Source organism: Pyrus communis, chromosome 1 (genome assembly GCF_963583255.1).
Source record: "Pyrus communis chromosome 1, drPyrComm1.1, whole genome shotgun sequence".
In the NCBI taxonomy this organism is placed as follows: domain Eukaryota; kingdom Viridiplantae; phylum Streptophyta; class Magnoliopsida; order Rosales; family Rosaceae; genus Pyrus; species Pyrus communis.
This window is the reverse complement of record NC_084803.1, coordinates 7,592,882-7,620,075: the sequence shown is the minus strand read 5'-3', so window position 1 is coordinate 7,620,075 and position 27,194 is coordinate 7,592,882. Positions and strand designations below refer to the sequence as shown.

General features: G+C 37.7%; 4 protein-coding genes across 4 annotated transcripts; 2 read left to right on the top strand and 2 right to left on the bottom strand.

Annotated features, from left to right (window-relative positions):
- Positions 1-2,135: 2,135 nt before the first annotated feature.
- On the top strand, positions 2,136-3,682 carry LOC137732527 (probable sugar phosphate/phosphate translocator At5g25400). The gene has a single exon (XM_068471850.1). The coding sequence runs from the start codon at positions 2,246-2,248 to the stop codon at positions 3,293-3,295; it is 1,050 nt and encodes a 349-aa protein (XP_068327951.1). The 5' UTR covers positions 2,136-2,245; the 3' UTR covers positions 3,296-3,682.
- A 9,619-nt stretch (positions 3,683-13,301) lies between these two features.
- On the bottom strand, positions 13,302-14,272 carry LOC137728949 (EG45-like domain containing protein). The gene is made up of 3 exons (XM_068467765.1): positions 14,124-14,272; positions 13,595-13,877; positions 13,302-13,478 (listed from the first exon to the last, which is right to left on the bottom strand). Exons 1-3 carry the CDS (start codon positions 14,257-14,259, stop codon positions 13,472-13,474), a joined length of 426 nt encoding a protein of 141 aa, XP_068323866.1. The 5' UTR covers positions 14,260-14,272; the 3' UTR covers positions 13,302-13,471.
- Positions 14,273-21,100: 6,828 nt separating this feature from the next.
- Positions 21,101-24,093, top strand: LOC137748383 (adenine nucleotide transporter BT1, chloroplastic/mitochondrial-like). Its single transcript, XM_068488533.1, has 3 exons — positions 21,101-22,114; positions 23,151-23,312; positions 23,393-24,093. Exons 1-3 carry the CDS (start codon positions 21,566-21,568, stop codon positions 23,861-23,863), a joined length of 1,182 nt encoding a protein of 393 aa, XP_068344634.1. The 5' UTR covers positions 21,101-21,565; the 3' UTR covers positions 23,864-24,093.
- A 760-nt stretch (positions 24,094-24,853) lies between these two features.
- LOC137748372 (uncharacterized protein At2g34160-like) lies at positions 24,854-26,813 on the bottom strand. The gene is made up of 5 exons (XM_068488523.1): positions 26,514-26,813; positions 26,303-26,351; positions 25,967-26,029; positions 25,809-25,873; positions 24,854-25,177 (listed from the first exon to the last, which is right to left on the bottom strand). The coding sequence occupies exons 1-5, from the start codon at positions 26,640-26,642 to the stop codon at positions 25,070-25,072; spliced, it is 414 nt and encodes a 137-aa protein (XP_068344624.1). The 5' UTR covers positions 26,643-26,813; the 3' UTR covers positions 24,854-25,069.
- Positions 26,814-27,194: the final 381 nt, after the last annotated feature.

Genomic DNA, 27,194 nt, shown 5'->3' with positions numbered 1-27,194 from the left:
GGAGACAAATATTACCGTTGATCGATTAGTAAATTTGGAACATATTTACAATCATTTTTGTATTTGGTTTAACAATGTTCCTTTTAGTACTATTCTCATGCTAACATTTGATATGTATGGTTTTAGGATCCGCACGGGTCTTGTTGTAATTTCAATTTTTTTGTGACACATGCTATCTACATTAAAAGATGTAGGAATGGACTAGACTTCACAATAAATCAGATATGATAATGTAGTTCAAATATGTCTGTTATAAATTTTATTCTCATGCTAAAATAATGTGATTTCATTTTAATGTAAACAAAAAATGCAATGATTATTTTATGTGGGCCAGGTGGAAGAAGAAATGCAATGAACCCTCCCAATACGGCATACTCCCCTTATTTGGAAATTTCTCACCGACAACAACCCTGATGAAGAGGAAAAAAGAAAAAAAAATGAAAAAGAAGGCCCCCGTACCCGAAAGCCCACAGACCCAAATTATAGAAAAACGTTGCGGTTTTGTATTGAATTGAATAGGAATACCGAATACTGAGGTCACGTGGTGCAGCCCACGTGAGGATTCAAACGACTTACAAAATACAAGGTCGCGTAAAGCAACTTCCTTGAATCAGAATCTATGCTCCCTTTCTTTCGGACTTGAAACTCACATTTCAATTCAATTCATCATTCATTCCACACACTCGCCGCTGTTTGTTTTTTTATTTTTGGGAAGGCATTTAATTGTGTGCACGAGAAATTTTGATCGTGACGTTTTTATATTTTCTGTTGATTTTTTCTTTCAAATTTATATATTTACATCAAGAGATAGTGTGGATAAATTAGTACCAAACTCTGATTTACAAGATTCAATCATAAGACCTTTCTATAAATATAAAGTAATATTACTAAATTGTAGTACTATGTGATTTTACTTTGCTTTTTTTATTTTATTTTATATAGCGATATATTTGCACTAAAATGTGAATGAAATTTTTATCGATTATGCTATTTATGGAATTTCAGTTTGAGACATCTTATTTACAAGTGAAGAAAAATTTCATCATATTATAGTATTAAATGTGTATATTTTTAAGGGAACTATTATTGGCATGGTAAATGTATATTTTCTTGTTTCATTTTGTATTTATCACAAGATTCATCACTAAAAACAAATATAATATCTTATGTTAGTTATATTTTTATTTTTTATGGTAATATCTAATGTTTAGTTAGAATATCTCCAACAATACTAGTTAAATTTTTGTTTTTGTACCTAACACATGACCCAAATATTAATATGGCTAGTCATCGCATCAAACAATACTAACTATTTTAGTTTAAGTTAAAATATTTTAATATTATTTTTCTAAACTTAACAACCCAAACTTTTTTTTTTCTTCTCAAGCCTACAAACAATACAATCTTATAGTCTAATGTTTAGCAAAAATTTAACAGTCTCCTCCTAACTAAATTTGGCTAATTATTATTCACATAGTTAAGATTGGTAGTCAATTAGCTAGCCTGTCAGAGTTTATTTTTCTGCATTTTTAGTTAAAACAATGAAAATCTCGCATTTAACTAGACTGTTAGACATATTTTTAATGAATACGTGACAATAATATATGAACAGAAAATCCCACAAGCATTAGCACTATAATCTTTTAAGTTAATGCAAGCCCGACAGTAATATATACGTTTCAAAGTTGTCATCCCCACACCCTCCCTCCCATCCCACGATAAAAGTACAAATTAAATCCAAATCCAAAAAAATCGTGACTACCTCAAAATCAAATGCATAATTGCACAAAAATGCAGACTGTTCCTGCAAAAGCCTAAATAAATACCACGGACACAGGTCCTCTCTAGATCTGAGCCTAGGGATCAATAGATCGGGATCATTGAAATTTGATTTAACAGTTACAAATATGGAGCTCTCTAAAAATTATAATAATTATAACCGTTTAATTAAATTTCAATGGTCCGGATCTATTGATCTCTAGTCTTAGATCCAGGATCTCCTAAATACCACCTCCCCTCCCACACCAAATAAAAAATGGAACTTCCACACCAGATACGGTCCCAAATTCAATATTTTTTAATTATTATATTACCCCCGTTTCTCTCACTAAAATCCAGCTCTCACTCCCTTCTTCTATCACTTTGAATCTGACTTCTTCCTCCTGCTTCTGCTCCTCACTTCTCTCCCTTTCTCCCCCACCACCGCCACCGCCACCGCCACCACCGGCGAAAACCCACCTCCAAAATGGGAAAAGGTGGCTCCCTGAGCGAGGGGGTGATAAAAAAGATCCTCCTCTCCTACACCTACGTCGCCATCTGGATCTTCCTCTCCTTCACCGTCATCGTCTACAACAAATACATCCTCGACAAGAAGATGTACAACTGGCCCTTCCCCATCTCCCTCACCATGATCCACATGTCCTTCTGCGCCTCCCTCGCCTTCCTCCTCGTCCGCGTCTTCCGCCTCGTCGAGCCCGTCACCATGTCCCGCGACCTCTACCTCTCCTCCGTCGTCCCCATCGGCGCCCTCTACTCCCTCTCCCTCTGGCTTTCCAACTCCGCCTACATCTACCTCTCCGTCTCCTTCATCCAGATGCTCAAGGCCCTCATGCCCGTCGCGGTCTACTCCATTGGCGTCTCCTTCAAAAAGGAGTCCTTCAAGACTGACACCATGGTCAACATGATCTCCATTTCCATCGGCGTCGCCATCGCCGCCTACGGAGAGGCCCGATTCGACACCTGGGGCGTCATGCTCCAGCTCGGCGCCGTCGCATTCGAGGCCACCCGCCTTGTCTTGATCCAGATCCTCCTCACATCCAAAGGCATTACCCTCAACCCCATAACATCTCTCTACTACGTGGCTCCTTGCTGTCTGGCTTTCCTCTTCGTCCCCTGGATCTTCGTCGAGTACCCGATTCTGCGCGATTCCTCGAGCTTCCATTTCGATTTCGTGATTTTTGGGACCAATTCTGTCTGCGCATTTGCTCTGAATCTTGCCGTGTTCTTGCTCGTCGGAAAGACCTCGGCGCTGACGATGAATGTTGCCGGAGTGGTGAAAGATTGGCTTCTGATCGCCTTTTCATGGTCCGTTATCAAGGACACCGTGACCCCGATCAATCTGTTCGGCTACGGCCTCGCGTTTTTGGGGGTTGCCTACTACAACCACTCTAAATTGCAGGCTCTGAAGGCCAAGGATGCGCAGAAGAAGGCCGCGCAGCCCGACGAGGAGGCCAGCAGGCTCTTGGAGGAGAGGGACGGGGAAGGAATCGGGAAGAGGAATGAATCCCAGAAATGATTTTTTCCGAGCCCTTTAATTTGATCCAGGGACTTGTCTGATTGGAGCTGGATTATGATAATAAAAACAAAATGGGAATGTAGGTGGTGGAAGAGCGTAAAATGGGTCAAATTCGGAGGCGGAGGAAATTCGGCTTTCTTCTGCTTCCTGAGGATGAGGAATTCGGGTTTCCGGTATGTTGTTCTAGATTTCGGTTTTATTATGATTAGCAATATATAGTATTGTTTAAGGGATTTGAGATTCTGCAAGTGTTGCTTATGCTGCCAAATCATGTATGTTAGCAGAGGAAGAATCTCAGTTGCCTTGTCTTTTGTTTCTGAATTTTTCCCTTTTTATTTGTATTTGTGTAGGAACTCCTTATTTATTCATATTCGTTATCTTTCTGTCTCAATGGGATCGCTGTGGATGAAAATTACATTATAACTTTGATCACATTTTGGTTTCTCTGAGTTGCACTCATGTTTGAGTAGACACTTCTTCCTGAAATGGTTAGACAAAAAGACTCAACTCTGTGAGTGTATAGCGTGCACCGGGGTTTTGGCCGTTAGATCCTGCACCGCACATCCAAGATCCAACCATACCTTTGCTCCGTGTATGCCGTGCACCGGAGCATAGGAGAATTTTCACGGCGGCACACAACAGTTTGTCAATGCATTTTGAAGATGTCATCTTTATCTTCTCACCATAGTTATGACAATTCGGCTGTTATTTGACTAAGTCCAATTCCTTGTGGGCATATAAGTTAGTGAGTTAGGTTAAAGCTAGAAAATTTGCCCCAAGCTGCCATCTCGCATTTACACGGTAATTAAACTAAGTCATCTTAAACCTTATTAATACCTACAAGACTGACCAGTTCTGTGCTCTCAATGCGATCCGATCCACCAACCCTTAATGGACCAGGACGGGTTAAATTTGCCGTCTAGGTATGTTAGTCTTATGCCGTAGAAGTTTTTGGTATTTCCTGCAAGAAAATTGCTTGCATGGGTTTAATCCTCCATTTGGTAGTTAGATTGTGAGACAGATTGCTTTCTTGTACACCGGCTGGGTTTGCTCGGTTCCTTACCTTAAGCTTAAAGCTGTTATGTGGAACCTGAGGTGCTCCAAGTCAGGATATTGTTCAAAGACACGTACAGCCCCGTCATTTGAGTCGTACTAAACCATGTTAGTTCATCAGTTTACTCGAAAGGGAACGAAGGATTTGAGATTGACTTATCGACCTGTTTTTGGAAAATGCCGGATGACATAAGTTACCGAGTTTCTTTGGGCAGTTTCTCTTGGTTGGAACATCTGCTTTGGATTTGGAACTCCATTTGAACTACAATTAATGACTTTTGAGTTTTGGAAACTTTTAGCTGACAAAAACTGAACGTGCATTTCTGTTTAGACGTTTGAGTACAAGACTCTTTCTTCCTCGTTTAGATGTGGAATCTATTTCTGCTACATTGTCGTCTATAGGAGTCCAAAACTTCTCTCTCTTTGGATAAGTTAGAAGCTGTTAAAAAGTTCATTTGGTGGTAAATTAACGTGTAAAAATGTTGTTACTGAGGTAAATCTAGAACATTATAGCGGCATGAGATGTCACAATAACAGTGTACTTATATTGTGAGGTAAATGTATGACATTATCAAGAGAGCAATTAACAGAAATATCACACTAATAATATACTCGTACTATAAGTCCTGCTCCGTTTACAATCACAGCCTTCTACCTCGATGAGTCGATGACTACAAATCACGCGAATCGCTGAGCTTCCGACACGAGGCGACGTTGTCCAAAGTTGTTATGGTTAAATCATTGTTAATTAATTGGGGTTAGTTTAGTAGAAGTTTCAGTTTTTTGTTGCATTTCCCGCGTTGACTCCTTTGCTTATTACGAAAATCGTAAGAGTTTTTCGATATCAACATATTTTAACAAACAATACGCACAGCAGCACATGGGAGCCTGTCTTACTCTGCCAACTGGGGGACAAGGACATTATAATACGTGTGGTTCTAGTGGCATTGGGACAATGCTCATTTTTTCCTTGCTCTGCATTCGCTGCAATTTCAGCGTGAATATGTGCATTGTTTGTGCTGTTCTAGGGTTTGGAAGATCAATTCTGCTTATAAACACTTTTGGAAAAACGCTTTTGTTCGAAACACATAAAAAAAAAATTTCTTCCAAATGCGAGTTTTTTTCTTCTCAAAGAATCAAATGTTGTGTGCTTCTCTAAAAGTCGCTCAAATTGTGATTTTATAATTTAAAATTATTTTTAATCTTTTATGCCCAACTCAATCATAAACGTTTGTTGTTATCCTAAGGTAACTTTCCATTCTAAATACACCGTCAAACGATCCTTTATACTGACAAGAAATGAGAGTGCAAGGTATGGGAATCATTTTCATTTCCGTTTTCCTGTCACACAAGCAATAAATAAAAGAAACTTTAAAGAAAAGCTCTCGATACTGTTCATTTTAATGAAAAACCACATTTTTACACTAAAAAGTCAATCCTAGTACTATTCACTTTACCCTTTATTTTGTCCTTATCGTTAAAACTCAAAGTTTTCAAACCATTTTCATTAGTTTTCCTATAAATAAATGAATCATATGTGTTGAAAATGTGTTTCAACCCTAAGTTTTACAAGGTATCAAGCCGAAAATTTTAACCATGAGCTGGTGGCCCAATGGTAAAAGACGAATTGCGAGGCTTCCTTTGAATTAAAAACTAGAGGTCTTGGGTTCGAAATCCACTACTAGTGTGGAAGCCAGACATGTGGTCAGGAAGAGGCTGAAATGCCTGTGTGAGCCTTTCTGTCCTCTCGAAAGGGGTGGATAACCGTGGGTTGCCACCAGTTGTCCCTCTTTTTAGAAAGAAAACAAAAAAAGACCTAAACAACTTAAGAATCACGTCCCGATTATTCCATATCAGTCATATTCCCAACAATGTAATATCCACAAGCATGTACTACTTAAAAATTGACTAAAATTGGGCAAGACTGGATGATAAAAAGAATCCACAAGTGCGTCTGTTGATAAATTGAGTTAGATGCTCACAGGTAACAACAATACAAATGAGATAAGGTGTCACGTCTTGACCAATATTTTAATGTTTGGAATGCCGCCTTAATTTGGCCTGTCATTTGAACGTTGTATCAATGTAACAAGGATTCCTGATTGGAAATTGTAAGGGTCAAATGGGTAATTCCAACTTTTTCATCAAACAAGGGATCATCCATTTCTTATTCATTTGTGTTTTTAAGTTTTAAAACCCCACATTAAGCTCTTTACTTTTTGGTAAACACCCCACATTAAACTCGGTTGGGTGGAAAATTGAGAAACATCTTGTCCTCTTTGCCCTTGTAGCCCTATTGGCCCACCTTGGTTATGGGCCCAACAAGGCCCATAATCAAATTCGCACGGCTCAATGTTAGGTAGGGGCACTTTGGAAACGTAAACGAAACACAAACCAAATCGGATCGTACCAAATGATTCGATTTGTCAGTTTTGACACGATTTCGGTTCTGTAACCAAACCACAGTTTAAGAGACTGTTTGGTTTCGATTTTAACTTTTGAAAACGCACCAATACCAAACTTCACCGCAAATATTAATAAACATTTGATTAAATATTCATTCTTGGACCCCAAGATAATTTCTAAAAAAATATATATATATATATATATATATATATATATATAATAACACATGTCGATCGTTCATCCTATTCACTAAAGCCTTTTGGCGACTTGTCTGAGTTGAAAGATTCGTGTGACTCTGCACGAAACTTTTCCTTTCTCTTTCTCAAATGGATTCTTAGGTTTGCAGTACCTTGGAAAGGAGCATCTTGCGACAAAATGGCTTGCATATGTTGTCGAGATTGATGTTCAGCCTCTGAGTTGCTGGCAACAACCGGCATCATATGAGCAGCATGCCCCCGAACATTCATCTAGTTTTTTATTATATCATCGTTCAGTACTCCGCGTACAAGTCTTCATCATAAGTACCCTGCAATTACTAATTAACAAAGGATCAAGATTCATTAGCTGGACATACAATGGACTGTACAGAAATAGAGTTCAAAACCACCATCAGTTATGCATTGATTCTTGGACCCATGATAATTTCTCAAAGAATAATACATATTAGGACGAATGAAATGAGACATTCTTCTGCATAATGCATACTGATAGGGGTTTTACCACCTGTAAAAGTAGGGATAAAAATACTTAAAAATACTTGCAAGAGAACAAGGTAGTTGTAGTATAAACGGCTCAAGCAAGGTTGTTTTCCGCAGGGATTGAATGAATAATTTGTATTTAAACTAATTCTTAATTAATTATTTGAAAACAAAGTTTGGAAGAGGTTGATTTTATGACCTATAATATTAAAAACGAATTTTAAATTAAACAATTAAATAAATTGACAAAGTAAAGAAAACAAAAGAAAACGTTTTGAAAACCAAATTGTAAAAGCCTAGGGTTCCGCCGTCCCCTTAACAATCCTACGCAATTATTCTAATCCCTTATGAATTACACATGCATATTCAAAACTTGCATGCATAATATCATAAGTAAATTGAAAAGAAACTACATATTCTTGCTAAGGCTCGTGGCCTCGCCCTAACAAATGAAACTAGTTACTAACAACCATAAAACAAAATATTATTAAAAATATGGATAGAAAACACGTTAAAAATAAACTTGAATCGTCAAGGCTCTCTAAAGCCAAAGTATTGCGTTCTCCCCCCAATGTTGTGTAGAGAATCCTAATGACTAATAAGCCTTATTTATACTACTAGAAAATAAAATCCTACCTTGAAAAGGTCTTAGAAGAAAACTAGGAAACAGATAAAACAGAAAATAAAAGGTTTCCTAATTGAACTAGAATTTGGAGTTCTCAAACAATCATACTTTTGACCAACCAAATTAACTCTGATTTAGTCCCAAAATATCTATTTTTAAAGCTAAAGACGTCCCCTACAAATTCTCAGAATGAATCTTCCTCAAAATATGCTATCTTGACCTCCAAAATATCCAAAACGTCTAGAAACGTCAATCTGGGAAAGTTGCACGCTAAGCCTTAATTTCATCATCACGGTCAAACAGCTTGGTAGAAAAATATGAAATTTTGATACAATCATCTCGAAAGGGCACAGGAACATCTTCCAATTGGAATCATTCCAAAATTCATCCATTTGATCACTTTTTGCTTCAGAGGAAGTCGAATATCCTATATTGAAAATATATAACAAAGTATCAAAATTCTACCAAAATAACCAATAAATTAATACTAAGATTAGGGTAAATATATAGTATAATATGGACTCATCACATACATATGTGTAAATTTAAAATTGTATATATTTTCTTAAAAATCGAATCGTAAACTTTTGAAAACACACCGAATCGAAGCAAACGATTGATTTCATTTTGGTTTTGACTTCAAAACTGCACCGAACTGAACTGTGCCCACCTCTAATGTTAAATAGCATTTTGGTACTAGTTTTACCTCACTTTCGGTCCCACGCCACCATGCGTCCGGAGGTCAAAAGCAATGACCGGCTTCACCTCCCTTCCCATCTCATAATCTTCTTGCTAGAACCATATCCTGATGTTCATGTGAAAGGTCATGAAGAATCATGAAGAATTCTTGTTTGGTATATTTTTTTCAAGAAGAAAACTAAAAACTAACTGAAGAAAAAGTTTTACTTGCTGAAAACAGAAAATGTGAGAATTTATAGTTTTTAGATGAGAACCATTCGTCGGCCTTTTCTCTCAAACAAATTTCAGAGGACGATATCTGCCACGAGCGCCCTTCAACCCGAGATTAGTTCAATTTCGCCTATTGGACTCCATCGTTGCTGCTATAGTCATGATATGGTGGTGCGCATAGTGGGCACTTGAGCTGTTCGGCAATCTGAGTTTTTTTTTTTTTCTTCTCAAGCTTTGAAGATTCACAGTTGCCTCCCAGCCTGCATTTTTTGTCTTAGAATATTTGATAGTGATCAATAAAAATAAGTTTCAAGTTCTCATACGAAATGAATTTTTGAGTCTTATGAATTGTAGTTAGAACTATGTTCTTTGAACAAATCAAAATTTTCAAGTCCAAGTTTCTAAATAGAATACCAAACATGCCCTTAGAAACGGAGATGAAGTTCCTTAGGACTCAAGATATTCAGGAAGAACAGGTTGTTCCAGCTCAGTGCCGTTGATAGTTCCTGACTATTGAATCGAAATAAGTTCATCTTCAAAGTTCTATCTGTTTGTGCTTCACTGATTTCTTTTATCGACCTCGATGATGAGAATGGGGCTTTAATGAGTTCAACTATGCAACGTCAAGAATTCCTCGTCGAAACACAAGGTTAGGGAAAGGGAGTATGAGATAATCAAGTACAAAAAAATAGGAAACCAACAGAAGAAGCACTCAATTCACTACTTCAATGTTCAATCACTCTTACAATACACACTTTCATAGAAAAATTACAGGGATCTTACTCACCAACGCACGTATGCATGTACTAACAAACATTACTCAGTCTCTCAATACAGATTGCTCTCTGAAAGACTATACAGAGAGAGTTGATCAAAAAGATAAACGACTAGACTGAGAGGAGACACTTACTGCTGATTGATCAAGTAATAGAGATAATGGAGCAGAACGTTTGTATGATAGTGAGTAGAAGGAGAAACACAGCTGCATTGTCGTCTATTTTTTTCGGCAGCATCTTCCATTGATGAATTATTTCAATGAACCGAAGAGGGTGCTCTTTTTGATTTGGAGAGGTGAGTGTTCACTTTTGTTAAAGGTTATTTGTCCGGTAATGTTATGGCTGGTAACATTTCGGTCTAATTCTTAAACATATGCTATTGAGAGCATGTATAATTGTTGCTTTTAGTTTCCAGTTTAAAACAGAGAAGGAAGGTTCAAAACTTCGCCGCGATGTTGTAGCAGAAGGTAATGTGAGTTCTGGAGGTGCCCCAACCCGTATAATATCCCGGCTATCTGGTCAAGAAGAGATGTTTGCTTTCCGTCCAGCAGTAAGTGGTGTCCTGTTTCTCTAGTACACTTGTTTCCGATTGCTTTCTCTCTTCCACTCGTAAAGGTTTGGTCTTCCTGTGCACTGAGGATGAATTATCTGTGTAGGTGTTGCGCTTGATTGAAATGCAGACACCGGTATATCTAGAGGGAGTCCATAGTCCTCATCCTTATTTCCAGAAACAACGCCGAGAATTTGAAAGTATATCTTCACGGAACATACAGTAGCAGTCGTCATACTAAGCCGCAGAATTGTTGTATCAATGTTGCTTCTTCCTGTACATTTTATGATTTTTCATTCATTTTTATCTCGTTACGGTATGAACTAATACGAAGCCAGGCCTACAGGAAAAAAAAAGAAAAAAAGAAAAAGAAAAAAAAAAAGGAAATCCTACGGAGTCTGAATTTGCCATTACTCAACAGTTGACACTATATATCAAAAAACGTTGGTTCTTCATTCTTTATTTCTTATCTGCAATTTTAAGCACGGCGATGGATTTCTACGTGAATGATGCAGTGTAAATGACATTTTTGGAATAAGAATAACAATATAGTTTCAACAAAAAAAAGTTACAAATCTTCAACAAAACAAACTAGCAAACACAAGGACATAGCTTGTGGAAATAATTCCTTGCTACTAAGTTTTTTTTAACGAATTCATTACAACTAAGTTTTTTTTTTTTTTTTAACAAATTCATTACAACTAAATTTGAATTCTCTTTTTCGTAAATTAATGTCAAAATATATATATTGTCTTTGTAAAAATTATGTTGCCACTAATTTTAAAATATTTGTTAATCTCTAACATGCACGCTATTTTGTGAATACAAATTCGTTGAAAACTCTGGCACAAGAAACCAAGGCAGAAGGGAAATTGATCAGAATCACTTGGTTTTCCTTGCATGAGGAATGAGGTGTACATAAAGTAGATGCGAAAAAGAAATTTTGGTTGTCACTCTTTCAGTTGGTATCATCTTTGACTCTTTGACCTCGCAGTCTATAAGAAAATAATAAAATAAATAAATTATTGTTTTGGATTCTTATCCTCGCGAGATAACTACCATGCAACTTACTTTGAAGTCGATAAACACATTTTGTATCTTTTCAATTGGTGAAATCATGATTCTCTGAATCTGATGACTTTAAGTTAATCTCAAGCCTTTAATCGGTTCTAATAATTGTTTGGCGGCTAAATAAGGAATAGACATTATCAAATAGTACTACAGTTTAATGTTTTTTTTTTTTTTTACTGATAAAGAAAAGTTTCATATTTGACTCACACAATCACACAAATAACGACAAGGTATTATATGTGTTGAGTTCAATACTTAGTAGTTAACCTATTGTGCGGTCTAGCTCAAACTTCCCATTCCTTTTAATAGAATAATCCTTCTTTCCTTAGGGATCAATATCAAAATTACAAGGTCAAGGAAGAACATTTGCTACTGTATTTTTCAGGTAGGAATAACTCCTAAAGGAATATGCCATACAAACGAAGTGACAATGAAGAATACCAATTCATTATAACTACTAACCAAATCAAATCATACTATTATACATGGATAAAAGAATACGAACACAATAAACAATTTATTTAAAGAGGCACAACTATCTATCTCATATACAACAGTTTAGTTTGACCCGACCCGACGCAATATCGATGAGCCTAAAGTCAGGGTGTCATAAAACTACTTAATTTTTAAGGGTCGAGCCTAAGCATGAGCACAACTCACCTTAAAAGTCATGTTTATTTAAATTATGGTTAAAACTGCTTGATTCTTGTAGCTTGATTCTTGTAGTGAATAGGGGTTCCTTCCTTGGATGATATTGGAAACAAGGGTTCTACTTTCTATCTTAAGTACAACCATTGAGTTGGCCCGACTCAACACGAGCATGATGAGGAATATTTGGAAGTTGGGATCGTGTGAAAGAAAATTTTGTGTATTATCGAATACATTTAGTAAGAGGACCGAGACTTGTGAAATTACATAATTAATTCAAGCATTCGTGAAAAGTTAGCATGCATCCAAAAGTTGATTAATTAGTGGCCATATACCAGAAGAAGAGATGTCAAAAACTATGTGTAAAATTGATCAGATAGTTCTTAGTTGCAGTAGTGGACATGATAATACACCACCCCACTCATCAATTATGATACAGTTGTTAAGTACTAATAAAACGCCTGGCTTGTTGAAAAAGGGCTACAAGCCTACAAAACCATGCACATTCCGTTTTGTTTAGGACCACTGTTTTATCTTTTGACTCAGTGGAGGTTCCATTTCGATAAGGTGCATGTGGCTAAAATAGATACATCCCACTCATGGCTCAAAGTGGAGAAAACAAATCAATCCAGAAACAAGCAACGAACTGTTTACACAGATACGACAGGGGATGCAAGTAGAGCCTTTAGCTACTAGCCAAATCTTTTCCTTTCTTTCTTCCAAGGGATGTTACTTTGGATGTCTCTTAAGTAATCATACACTGTTTATATAAAAAGTTATAACACATAATAATGCGTAATTGACTTGAAATATTATTGTCGTGACATCTCCCTTGTATGTAAGAGGAAGTCAATATACTGCATAGTGACTATCATGGGCACGATGGATAAGTATGGTTGATTAGGTGCTAAATGAAACACATTTAAGGGCAACAAAATAATTGAGTAGAACAGAACTAGATCATCCAATTCAAAATTAATTGGATGATCTAGAGAGCAATCTCCATTAATTATGTGGTGTATTATTAGTATCTGTGGCTATGTCGTGTATTAGATTTTGCATCTTCGAGTGTAGTCTAGTCTCATCCCCAAGAAAAGAAAAAAAAGGATATGTACGAAAAGTGTTGATATCATTTTCCTTTATAAGCATAGAACAAGAACTAATCGGGAGCCTGGTTTCCATTATGATTAGTAAATGTGACATAAGTAATGTTATTTTTGTTTTAATTGGGATGTGGATGTATGATAAAAAAAATAAAAAAAAACTCTGCATATCATTTTATTGAAGACTAATGGACAAACTAAGAAAATGTAGTATCAAATTAATATTACAATGTTTCTCTTATCATTATAAACTTGAGTTCAACATGAACTACAAAGCCAGTATAATTGATAATATCCTCAGCTGTACGTGGTCATCATATATCTGGTTCAGCTGATTTCATATCCTGAAGATCAAACCATCGACATATATATTAGAGTGTGTGTGTGTGTGTGTGTGTGTAGATATAAGGAAAATGATAGTAGAACTATAAGAGAGTGTAAAGTTTGTAGAGATATTTACTGGACATATTCGACGTTGATTCGTGTAGAAGGAGAGTGTGAGATCGCTGCAAAAGCATCAGTTGACATTGCTACGGTAGAAGGGCAAGGTGATTTGTTGCAAAGATCAACCACCTTCACGTCCACCGTAGCACCACCCTTGCAGGGTTTATTACGTCCACTCAGGCACCTCAGTCTATATCGCCTTCCACACGCAGCACCATTGTCCCACAATCCTTCACTCACCGCCACAAACAGGTTCCCCGGAGGGAACTGGTCTTGCCTACTCCCAAAGCACTTTGTAGCTGCACAACAATTACAATGGCATTAAGAAAATGGATTGTCATTCATAATAGACCAGTTAAGAAATAGAGCATATATAACCTAAACTATATATGTTGTTAGCAAAGTATTAGACATGTTATGTTGTCAAACTGTAAATCAAAATCATAAATGAATGTGTATGTAGTTCTAATTCACAATCTCTGATGACATAACATATTGGATATCTTTATCTTTATTGCGTTGAGATTAATATGTTGTTTGCTCACGTATGTAAGGAGGACCATAGGAAGTTGCAGTGCCGATATCACCAGAGACTAGCCTTACGTCTCTGCAGAATAAGCTTAACACTATTAACATGACTAAGAGCCTCATGTTCACAACTAAGTTAGAAAACATATACATTCGTTTTGGGGCATGGCTATATATAAAGGCATTGGAGCTCCTCTCTCTCTCTCTCTCTCTCTCTCTCTCTCTCTCTCTCTCTCTCTCTCTCTCTCTCTCTCTCTCTCTCTCTCTCTCTCTCTCTCTCTCTCTCTCTCTCTCTCTCTCTCTCTCTCTCTCTCTAGATTTCAAAATGTTCAACTGCTAAAAAAATGTTCTGCGAAGGAGTAAGAATCATTCGCAGGTTGAAAAATCAAGTCAAACAGAAGGAGTTCAATATCTTCTAGAGTAAAGATACTTGCATGCATCTCTCGGGATGTCAAAAATGTCATTAGCATCCCGATGACATCCCGAGGGGGTGCATGTGAGTCCTTATTCCTCTCAGCTTTTTAAAGCTGTCGTGGGGTTCAGAAAAGGTTATTGACTACCTCGGAAAGTATGAGCTAGGTACGAAGTCTCATAACATAAAGTAAAAAATTCACATGAAAGTACAGTTTTTTTTGACAAAACATGAAAGTAATGTGTGCTGCTTTTTAAAAGGAAAAAAAAAAAAAACGTGTGAGAAGCACATTACTAATTCAAATTTGCTTTTGCAAATGCCGACTATTAATTGGTAGAGGTGATAGTCTGAAATGTACCAACAACCAGTCCTGTGAACGCAAATTTCTTTGTAAATCATTTAATTGTGAACTATTTTGGTAACCTTTTTTCATCAATAGAAGCATGAAAAATTTGAACTTGAGATTTCTTTCAACGTTCAAAAGGGATCAATGTACCTTAGGCTAAGAACTAGTTGATTTTTTTTTTTTTTTTTTAACTTCATGTATATAGAAGAGAAAATCCAAACCAAACCTTTGGTCCTTGGTTGACTAGGCACTGTATGAACATGATAGAATAAAGTTCATTAAGAATTGCTTAGGAATGAAGTGACCAAACCTGCTAATTACGGCATACTGTCAAACTTTCTTTTTTAATTAACAAAACAATCTTTTAAACAACTCTAATTTACGAGAAAAAGAATTTTAACTTGAGTGCAGTGAGCACACTGGCTTAACTAACTGATCTAACCAACATCTGTTATCTAGTCCCGACAGTTTAGTCAAGTTGGAATTCAACAAATTCAAAAGTAGTAGTTATATAACTTTTGACCATTTGATTAAAATCTATCCCTTAGTGATTTCCGGAGCTACTAATACAATTATGCTTTGGAGATCCTCACCCTCATATGAAATATTGCAGCAATCTCTTTTGGTTTCCAGATTAAGTTTGCGTTTCCAATCCTACTGTTTTCTCCAGGCCTCCCTTCCTCATTGTGCACATAAAAGCAAGGGATTTCAATGTCCAAAGTTTGGAACAACTTGGTATAGACGTTATCATATATGACATAGTACACTAACCTAATTCCTTCATAGATTAGAGTAGTTTAAATTATCGCTTTGTCAAAATATAGAATGTACCCTGTAAATTCGTATTCATCTACATTTTCGTCAAATAGTTGATGCACGAAAGATTGAATTCAAGTCCGCAAGCCAACACAAGACAATATGTTTTAAGTTTTTCCGTCAAACAAAAATAAGATAAATGGTAATCTTTGATACAAATTCCGCGCTACCATTGGACGAAATTGAAATTGAAATTGTGCCAGGCCACTTAAGCCGGAACAAGGTCTCTAAGAATATTCTTAATCCGTTTTTAGCGTGTAAGTTACAAAGTTTATAATTAAATTTTCTTATTTTTAACCACATATGCATACCACTATGCACTCAAATTTCGAAATCCTTTCATTTTGAAAAAAAAAAAAAACACATTGTTACTTAGTACTACAATTTAATGGTATGTCTTCATTTTGTAAGTGAGATCTCTCTTATGTTCAATTATCGTCATAGGCGAATTTTAACCGTATTATTGTTAGACCATTATGAGACTTAGTATAACCCCTTTAATATAAATAACATCATTTGTTAAAAAATTAAATAAAAAAGTCCATTATAAAATATTGGGCCACTCAGAGACCCTAAAAGAATTAAAAATAACTAGAAGTTGGAAATAGCATTAAAAAACGTGTTGGTTCAATTGGGACTGTCTGGCGGGCCATGATGGATCCGAGTGGCACCGACTCGTTATCCTTCCACCATCAAGAGCGGGAGGTCATCGTTGCACTCAAATTTCGAAATCCTTCATTTGAAAAGGAAAAAAAAAAACATTATCACTTAGTACTACAGTTTAGTAGCATGTCTTCACTTTGTAAGTGAGATCTCTCTTATATTCGATCATCATGGTAGGCGAATTTTAACCATAGTATTGCTAGATCATTGTGAAGTTTAGCATAACTCATTTAATGTAGATAATATCATTTGTTAAAAGAATAAATAAAAAACCCGTTATAAAATATTGGGCCACTCGGAGACCCTAAAAGAACTAAAAATAACTAGAAGTTGGAAATAGCATAAAAGTACGAGTTGGTTCAATTGGGGACCTATCAGAGTGGCACCGATCCGTTATCCTTCCACCGCCAATAACGAGAGATCATCGTTGACCTGTGAAGCCAGCCTTACACGGTGCCCTCCATTCTAGAAAACCCGGAAGCCCGGGCCTTCGCCCAAGCTCTCTACGGCCCAACTCCCAGCTTGGAATAGGCAGGCCAGGGCAGAGAAATGAGCGACAACGGACCCGACCAGCTTGGGACAGAACCATCGTCCCAACACCTTAATACCCCCACTCGGGCTACAAGCTTGCGTTGCCAAGCCTAACGGAGTGTGCGGCTTGTGCATGATATATAAAGCGTTGTTTATAGCTGCTGATTGTCGATGTGGGACAAGTTGTAGTTGTTCTTCTCTCTTAACTTGTACTTTGGCAACTCAAAATTTTGGCCACATTTAATCAAATTGTATTTCTCAATCGCACAACTTCGGGAGTTGATATTTACATTGTTGTGGACAAACATTAAAAAAAGGATGAATCGACAATAAAAACTCCCAAAAAAAACAGGTGGTGTTCCTAAAGTTTAGGTTCTGCATATTCTCACACAATTATCTTTCCATTTCTTTTCATTTAAGGATGAAATTTCAAGTGATCAGTGATGTATATGGATTAAAGTTCCAGCAAGAACCTAAAAATAATAAGATTAGTCAGTGTTAAGAAAAAGAAAACACCATTAGAACTACCTGGCATTCTAGATGATAGAAACGACAAGGAAAACAAGTTGGAGAGAAAAATGCAACTGCTGCGGTTTGGTTCTCTGGTTCTTCGAACATCCAAAAACAAAGCCATGACGTATTCGTTTAGAAACGAAAGCTGAGATTCGGATCCTAAATTTTCAAATATGAACAAAAGGTGGTGCCCAAACCAATCATGGTACGCTGTCCAAAAGACAAACATCAAACATGTGGTGTCGTGTTATCAGTATAGAATGTCACGATGGTGTGTTGGGGGGTGCATTCACCATGCAACTCCACTTATATTTCATCTAATTTAGCAAAGATGATCAAAGGAGGAGTGCTTGCTGTGTTTTTCCTTCTCTTTTGTTTAAAGCACTGACACAACGCTTGGCTGCTTACGATTCCAGCTCTCCTGCTCCACCCAAAACACCAGCTCTTCTGCTACTTGTTACGATGAGATTTGCGTATCTTATCGGACTCGAAAACCCGCCATTCAACAAGATCGCTGTAAGTCAACATTTTTTCCAAGTTTTGTTGCACCACCACTGCTCCGGCAATGGCATTCGAATTAAAACAAAAATGTATAAATAAAAAAGTGTTGGTTCAAATTGGTGTGGTCCAGCGGGCCATGATGGATCCGGATGGCACCGACCTGTTATCCTTCCACTGCCTAGAGCGGGTGGTGATCGTTGCTCTGTGAAGCCAGCCTTACGCAGTGCCCTCTGCTTTAGGAACCGTGAAGCCCGAGCCTTCGCCCAGACCACACGGCTCAACTCTCGGGCTTCACCCAGACCACACGGCTCAACTCTCGGCTTGGAACGGGCGGGCCAGAATAGAGCCAGTACAGAACCGACCCGCTGAGACCACACCAGCGTTCAAACACCCTGACGCCCCCACTCGGGTTATAAGCTTGCGTTAGTAAGCTCGGCGATTGGCGATCTTTGCTCAAGGTATATAAAGCTTTGTATTTAGCTGTTTGTAGCCGATGTGGGACAACTTGTAGTTCTGGTTCTCTCTTCACTTGCTCCTCTATTTGGCAGCTCTAAACTATGGCCATATTTAAATCAAATTGCAGTTTTAAATATAAATTTATGGAGTTAAGATATACATTGTTGTGGAGAAACATTAAAAAGGGTTGAATCGAGAGTTTGAAGCTCTCTCCCACCATCAAACTCCCCATGTAAACAACTCAAAACGACCTTGTTTTGATTGTTTCAGTCTTTTCTTGTCATATCCTTCACACAAACACAATTTTTATTTTTAATTTAGGTTTTGTAAAGTTTCAAGTGATGAGTGATGTATGCTGAAAGAAATGAGATTGCTCAAAAAGTGTAGCAAAAATCACCATTAAAGCTACCTGGTGTTCTAAGAATGCTTGTCAATATTCCGATTTTGCATCCAAGTTTGTGCAGGTTTTTGAAAAAAACCAGATATAGCAAGAGAATTGTTATTAGCACTCTAAAAATCTCATTCTACACTCCTTACAAATGTATTTTTCTTTCCTATATAGAAAATTTGGAGTGTAGAATGAGATTTTTGGAGTGCCAATAACACTTCCCTATAACAATTAGTATAATTCATAATTATAGTCAATTTTTTTTTTATTACTTAATTCTCTTAACCTGTGTCTCACTTTTTTCCTTCAATTAATTATGTCAAAAACAAAAATCAATCCGTCATCTAAACGGATCACTATCAAATAGTTCGATTCAAATTGGGTGATCACATATTCTGGTTAACAAGCTGATGAGAACCAAACAATTCAATGTCGGTTTAGTTCCACTGGTTCATCGGGCATCAAGAAGTAGGTTTATGACATGTTGGTTTGGCAACGAAAAGGGGAGATTCGGATTCAAAATTTTATATATGAGAAAATCTTAATCCAAGTACATCTGAAATCAATTCACAACACTCATAGTCAAGTGCGGTTAAGTGTATGAGTGAGGAAGATCTTACATCAAACTAAGAAATTACGGTAACAATATTACAAACCAATCATGTCACACTATGTTTGAAACTTGAAAATATGTGGTGATGTGATTAATTTGGAATGCCACGATATCATCTGGAGGATGTAAGTCCTTCTCATGTGGGGTGAATTGGGGTGGTAGAATTGTTAGGTAGGGATAGGACACTAAAATCACTTGGGATTGCTTTTGGTAAGGATGAAATCGCTTTCTAATGACCAAAATACATTTTGACTGTGTATGCTTGATAAACTTGGACATTTTCGCCTATTTACTCCATAAACTTGTAAGTCATTTTCATTTTCACCTTGGACTTTTATTTTAGCCAATCATCCCCGTTAAACTCTTATAAATATCCAATTACCATACCATCATCAGATTTTTCATAATTTCACTCATTTTTCCCTCCACATCCATGGATGGAGGGAGGTAAGGCTGAGTGGGGGCACATGCCCCCTCTCATCCCATTTTTTTTGCATTACAATTCTTCAATCAATCATTCCCCTTTTTTTCGCTTTGCAGATTATTCAATTAATCATATTAATTGTCAACAATTAAAGACAAACTTAGACAATAGAGTAATAAAATTAGGCATTTGGAAATTAATTTTTTCAACATTTGTAAAAGAACTAGCTTTATTTGTCTAAAAAAGGAGCTCAAAATTTTTAAAGTGCCCCTTCTTAGTTAAATTTATGGCTTCGTCCCTGTCCACATCACTTGGACAACAAATAAACCACTTAATAGGGTAAAAATGTGATTATTCTGCACTTAGATGAGTTGTTATAAAAAAGACTGATATAATTCGTCAACAAAAAAATTATTGAGTAATAGAACAGTGAGAAACTAATTGATGAAGGTGTATATAGAGGCATTTGATTGAAATAAAAGGTCATGGTGAATTTTGAAAAAGTGAAACAATTTTAGGTGTAAATCTACGAAAACTTCAAAAATCAAAAGTGGTTTATAGTACTCGATTTTTGAAAAAAAAAAAGCACATGCTAGAAGCTTTTTCAAGTAGCACTTTTTAGGTCTAATTTGGTACTGAGATGATTCTAAAAAAAGTTGGTATCAAAAAAAGTTAAAAGCTGTTTTTATGTTTGGTAAACATTCAGCTTCAGTTTTTTTTTTTTGACAATTTTGGATGAAAAAAAGCCAAAAACAAGAAGCTGCAAAACCCAACTTTGAAAAACCGGCTTTTTTTCACATCTTTTACATAAAAGTTTATCAAACACTATAATACTACTTTTTTTTTTATTTTTTAAAAACACTTTTACAAAAAAGTTTATCAAACACTCTGCTACTTTATTTCACAGCTGTTTATTCTCACAGTAGAGCAGAACCAACTTTTTTTCAAAGCATAGCAATATCAAACCAGCTCTTAGTGCTCTTTTGGAAAACAGGTTTTCTAACAAAATTTGATAATATTTGTACTCAATTTTCGAAAAAGCACATGCTAGAAGCTTTTTCAAGTAGCACTTCTTATATCTCATATTTTTTACACGTTTTATAATATTTGTAGATGAATTGACGTTGAATTTTAAAGTGATGAAGTTTTTTTTTTTGGGTAAAGGAAGTGATAGAGTTTTAATCTAACTGAATTTGCTCAGTATTTATCTTTTTAATAAACCAAAAAGAAAAAATATGAGTGAATCCTGGAGCGACCCAAACGCGACCTTTTGCTTACGCAAGTGAGAGAAGTAGCTTTACGAACCTGGACGCAAAACCTAACTCCCTTTACCGTTTCCCCTTCCCCATCACCCACCTCAAGAGCCACCACCTCACCAAACCATTCCCATTCCCCACACAGAAATAGAGAGAGGGGGCTGCGACTCTGTGTGAGAGAAGCAGAGAGAGAATCCAATTCCCACCTACCTCTCCTCTCTCTCTCTCTCTCTCTCTCTCTCTCTCTCTCTCCCTCCCCTTATTTTTCTCTTCCTCTCTCACTCCGCCTCCCCCTTTCGTTTTTATCGCCTCCTTTTCCGAATCAAAACAAAACCCAAATTCTGTATCCCCAATTTTTTTCCATTATCTGCTGTTTGTTCCTCTCAGTCATCTAATAAAAATGGATTATTCGATTACCCATTTGCCAAAAGTCGAATCTTTGTCTCTCAAGCACTGTGAATCCGCTTGAAACCGTGGCAAATAATGCGAGTGTCTGTCACTAAACCATAGAAGAAAGCGTTTGACATTAGGTTTTGATCAATGGGGAGGAAGCAATTCCAAGTTTTCGATGACAAGAGTGATGGGTTTCTCTCTGTTTGCAATTTGGGAAATTTGGGATTTCAATGGAGTCCCGAAGAGGAGGGTTACCATCCCGGAGGCTTATTTGCAAGCGTTAGCCAAGTGGGGATGGGCTTCGGGGTCTCGCCGGACCCTCCCAATCCACGCCGTGATGGCGGGGCCGTGAAGCTTCCGTATGCCGAGCAGTACATGAAGTATGTGGAGGGGATTAAGAATTTTGGGGTGGGGGAAGAGAAAGGGGTGGTGAAGAATAAGAAGGGCGGTCTGAAATTGAAGGTTAAGATTGCTAACCCTTCAGTGAGGAGGCTAATAAGTGGTGCAATAGCCGGGGCAATTTCACGGACGGCTGTGGCACCATTGGAGACGATAAGGACTCATTTGATGGTTGGGAGTTGTGGGAGATCTACTACTGACGTCTTCAATGATATAATGAAGATTGATGGGTGGAAGGGGTTGTTTAGGGGAAATCTAGTCAATGTGATTCGGGTTGCACCGAGCAAGGCGATAGAGGTAGGAAGAATTCTTTCGTATTAACTTGTTTTAGGTGAATGACATGTCTGATATCTTCAACTTGCTTCATATTTACTGTTGTGTGCTTATCTTGTCAGTGATTTGACTTGTTCTGTGTTAGTTGTAATTAATGTATTAGTGTCAAGTTCTTTTTGATGTAATATGGGTTCTGCTGGTTTCCCTTTGTTTGTTGAAACTAGGAGCAAGTCAAGTTTCATACTTTTTCATGTGGCATTTAGTTTCTCTGAACATATCAAGGGCGGCATCCCATACGTGTTGAGCAGTCTGTGAAATTAATAATTGAGAACATTTCTGATTTAATCCGAAAAGCTTGGTCCTTGGGTTCCACAAGATATCAAGATGTTTTTTCTATGGGATCACAGGTCTTTTTTCAGTTTTGTTTTCTCACCGTCAATCATGTGGTATGATGTAGCTTTTAGTTGCACGTGTTTGTGCTTTTCATTCTAGTCAAATGATCTGCAAGATATGGTAAACTACTTTATGCAGAACTTCAAGGAGGAACCTTGTGTGAATTGGAGAAATTGAATTCGTTGCATGGTGCTCTTCAGTAGTTATAGAATGGGAAATGCTGGGGCAAATTGTTGATTTAACGTGCTAATCAGTTCTCCATTTTGTACCCTTTTTTAGTCATATCATCTTTGATCATTGAGGAGAGGCACTATAATATTAAAAGGAGGTGGCCCATCTTTCTTCGTTCAATACAGAAAAGATGAAGCTTGCTTCGTGCAGAAAGCACCTTCCTTTTGATATACCTTGTTTCAACTGGCCTAGTCTGTTTTTCTGTGTGGCCAAGAAAGCATTTGTTTAGTGTCTACAAACAAATAAAGAGGATTTAAGGCACCTGTTCAGTGTACTATAGCTGTTGTATTGTGTGTAACTCAAATTTGGCGAGAAAATCAATTGGAACTTCCCTGCATGAATATGATTTTCATTACAAAGATTTAAAGATTTCAATTCTGCATGTTTAATTGGTTTTGTATTTGAATTTCTGCTATCTTTTTTTTTTTTTTGTCAGCTGTTTGCTTATGATACGGTTAACAAACAACTGTCACCAAAACCTGGAGAGCAGCCCAAACTTCCAATTCCTGCCTCGTTAATTGCAGGTGCTTGTGCTGGAGTGAGTTCAACAATTTGCACATACCCTCTTGAGTTAATTAAGACGCGGCTAACCATTCAGGTATGTAAGGATTAGCAGAAGTGTGTGCCTATCTCAAGTATGGCCGTAGCAATCACATAATGATGTCATTATATTTGCAGAGAGACGCTTATGATGGCCTTCTGGATGCATTCTTAAAAATAGCGCGAGAAGAGGGACCGGCAGAGCTCTACAGAGGTCTTGCCCCTAGTCTTATTGGAGTAATTCCATATGCTGCCGCCAATTACTATGCTTATGATACATTACGGAAAGCCTATCGCAAGTTTCTCAAGCAGGAGAAGATCGGCAACATTGAAACCCTTTTAATTGGATCAGCAGCTGGTGCTATTTCAAGTACTGCAACATTCCCACTCGAGGTGGCACGCAAGCACATGCAGGCGGGAGCCGTGAGTGGAATCCAATATAGAAATGTGCTTCACGCCCTCACCAGTATACTTGAGAAGAAGGGGGTTGAGGGTTTGTACACTGGGCTAGGCCCGAGCTGCATGAAGTTGGTGCCTGCGGCAGGGATTTCTTTTATGTGCTACGAAGCATGCAAGCGGATACTGGTAGAGGAAAAAGAGGAAGAGTAGAATACTTTCCTGAGAAATAAATTAATATTACATATCGGTCCTGGCAGTGGTAAGGACACGGGATAACTTATCTCCGACACAGGTTTACTTGCCCATTTTCTTTTTTTTGATTGCTGGATATTTATTTTTTTCGTTCCTTCACATTTTGCAACTGAGTTGAGGGGAGCCTCGTCTTTCAAGAGGTTAGACTTGATGTTTTTGAGGATTAATTTAAATGGCATTTTAACTGAGCAAGCAGATTACTGTTGGCTTGATATGTTACATGCGGCTCCAAGGGTGTACACATTGTACGCGTGCATTTCTTTGTAGGGTGCCCTTTATTTGTTGCTTTGGAGAATTTACCAGCAATTCCCTTGGCTATCCTTGTCCTTGCATGTCAGCTCGTGTCGCCATTGTGGACGTACACTGCCGAAAAGCCACTACTAATTGGGTGTATGTGACAAGAAATTATTCATTGGTACGGGAATAGTCTTAAGCATAAACTCCTCAGTTGTAATGTGACGTGCGAATTAATTATATCATGTGGCATAGTTCCGGACAATAATCTTTTGCTGCGGACACTGCTTAGTTAATGCACACTTTGAGCTTTTGATTTCTCTCTGTTTCTCTCTGATTCTATGAAGGCTAGCTGCCCACAACTACTTAATAAGGGTACACAATTGCACATCCAATTCCAATAGGCCTGTACTTGTTCTCTGTCTAGCTCACCTTTCTAATTTGTTGAACATGCAAAGGTGACCCCACAATGAGGGAAATCTCGGCGGCTATCACAGTTGTATCTCCCTTACATCTCTCGTCACGTAACTCATTTTAGAAATACGTCTCTCGTCACGTGACTCATTTTAGAAATAGACACAAGGGAGACAACAACAGGTAACAATGAGAGCGGTGTGGGGTAACCAATAATTTCACTTTAGGGTTCACGTGCCAACAACCAGCAGAAAGAAGCAATAAAAACACCTGATTCACACGCATTCTAGAGGTCGAGCAGAAGGAATGCCATTGGTCTACTAGAAGAGCATTTCAAATTCACAACATTCTAACACAAATGCCGGCTTAAACAATGAACCTAGGAACAATTTGAATCCTCTGGTAGCAGAAATACCGGTATTCTACTACAATTCCTAAAAGAAATTTTATCGCAGCTAAATAAACACCACTAGAGAGACGAATCTAAGAACAAAAGTCGGACATCAGATATATGTTTCAACTCTGCTCATACTCGATGCCTTCCTCGGCAGCAGCAGCAGCATCAGCAGCATCAGCAGCCATTATCTCGTCGAACTTCTCTGATTTTCCGAGCAGTATTTCAATCTAAATAACAAGGAATCACATGATACCATCAGCCTCCAAGACAAAATTAGAGAAGTAAATGAATAAATCCAAGTAATGTAATGCATTGTAAGGTCAAATTAGAAACTGAGAAAATCATAGAGCAGAATGATTAAACCAACTCTTAAACTCATAAATTACTCACACACAACTTATAGAACAAACGCTGGTTAAACAAGCACTTCACATGTAAAAGGAGGAGCAGAGAACATATTTTACGATCAGAAAGAACTAAGCCAACACTTTGCTTTGAAGGTCTGACAATTCCATTAATTGATCAGATCAATTATCTAGAGAGTCGGATAGCTAAGGAGCTGACATCTAAGTCCTCACCTCATACGCATAAGCATCTAATATTCCAATACCATGTCCATGCCCCGAAGAATGGACAGACCATCGTGCACGCGCCAGTAGTTGGTTAAATTCCAGAAACAAGCAAACTATGAAAACTACGGTGCACCATTTACGAGAACAAGCAGTACTTTATTAACATGGAGCTCCTTTTCTTTCAAACCATCAAAATTATGTTTGCCCATCTTCCTTGTTCACATATAAGTTTAGTTGCTAGCATCTAACAATGTTTCTAGAATCCCCTATCCTTGGTGCATATTACCTTTGCCTTTTGAATTGGCCGCCCACCTGCATCCTCCCTCATGTTAATTGTCGAAGTCTTGATTCCTGTATGTGTTGCATACAACAGCAAGTTGAAATATATATGAGGAGCAATTACTACACCAAAAAAGGACTATCAGAAAGGCACAAGAACCGTACTCTTCTCAACGGCCAATCCATTGTTCTTCAGAATCTCAGCAATGGTAACCACTGTGGCAATAGCTGTAGATATACAAGCAAATTATGAATCCTTAGTACACAAAAGATACAAAGTTTCCACTTCAATAACAACAAATATAATGAACGATTTGACACAGTCGAGGAATGATTATGGACAAGCCAATACCTAGGCAGCATTACAGTTCTAATCCATAAGCGCACTCGTGACAGGAGAGACGATAATCAAAATGAAGACATAAAAGCATCGACAACCCAATAATAACCTAACTGAATTACCGAAAAGAAAAAAAAGCGAGGGCTAAGGTAATACAGTACCCATTCCGAGAGCGGAGAGCTCCACCTCGTTGTTCTGCTGCATGTACCTCTACAAATACGAAATTGAAAACCACTGAGTCACTCAAAACACACACACACACTACTGTAACTAAGAATAAACATGAGTACAAGATGAAATCAACAAAAGTCTGCAGCCACCAAAAAATCGACAGCGAAAGAGATGAACAAGGAGAAAAGGGGTTTTTGTTACCTTGGCGAGGTTGACGTAGAAGAAGACGGGCTTTTTGGTGTTGGAGACTTGGATGCGATTCTTATTGTTCTTGTTGTATGATGCGTCTGTAATTTGCAAATTGTTCACTTCTTCTGCCAGACCCTCCATTGCTTCTTCTTCTTCTTCTTCTTGTTTGGCTCTGCAGAGAGGGAGAAGAAAAACCCTAATTCCTCACGGTGTCTCCGAAATCTCTCTGAAATCTATAAACCCTGGACTACCGAAGGCTCGAGGGGGTTTGAAGAAGTGCTCCAGTCCTGTCCCACCGGCTCTACAAGTCAATACGCCGTTTTACAACTCATCTTGCCGAAATGATATATTTGCCCTCCCAATTTATTATTTTTACTTCTACAGGTGGTGTTCAACTTAGTGTATTAATCTAAACTACGTAAAGGAAGATTCAAATTCGACACATAAGGGAGCACATTAGCTCTCACAAATGCGGCCCTGTTTTAGCATGATGTACTTCGCTACCTTAGTGGTGGTAATATGGTATGATCAAGAAAAACTTGAATAAGACAACCTAATCAACCAGCTAATCAAATCACTCTCACAAACGGGGAGCCCACGCGCATTAAAAGTTGGTACCCAAGTGCACTTGGATCCGTTTGCCGGAGGAGTGCTAGTCATCTAGCTTGTCAAGTTGCAATACCCAAGTTTTTC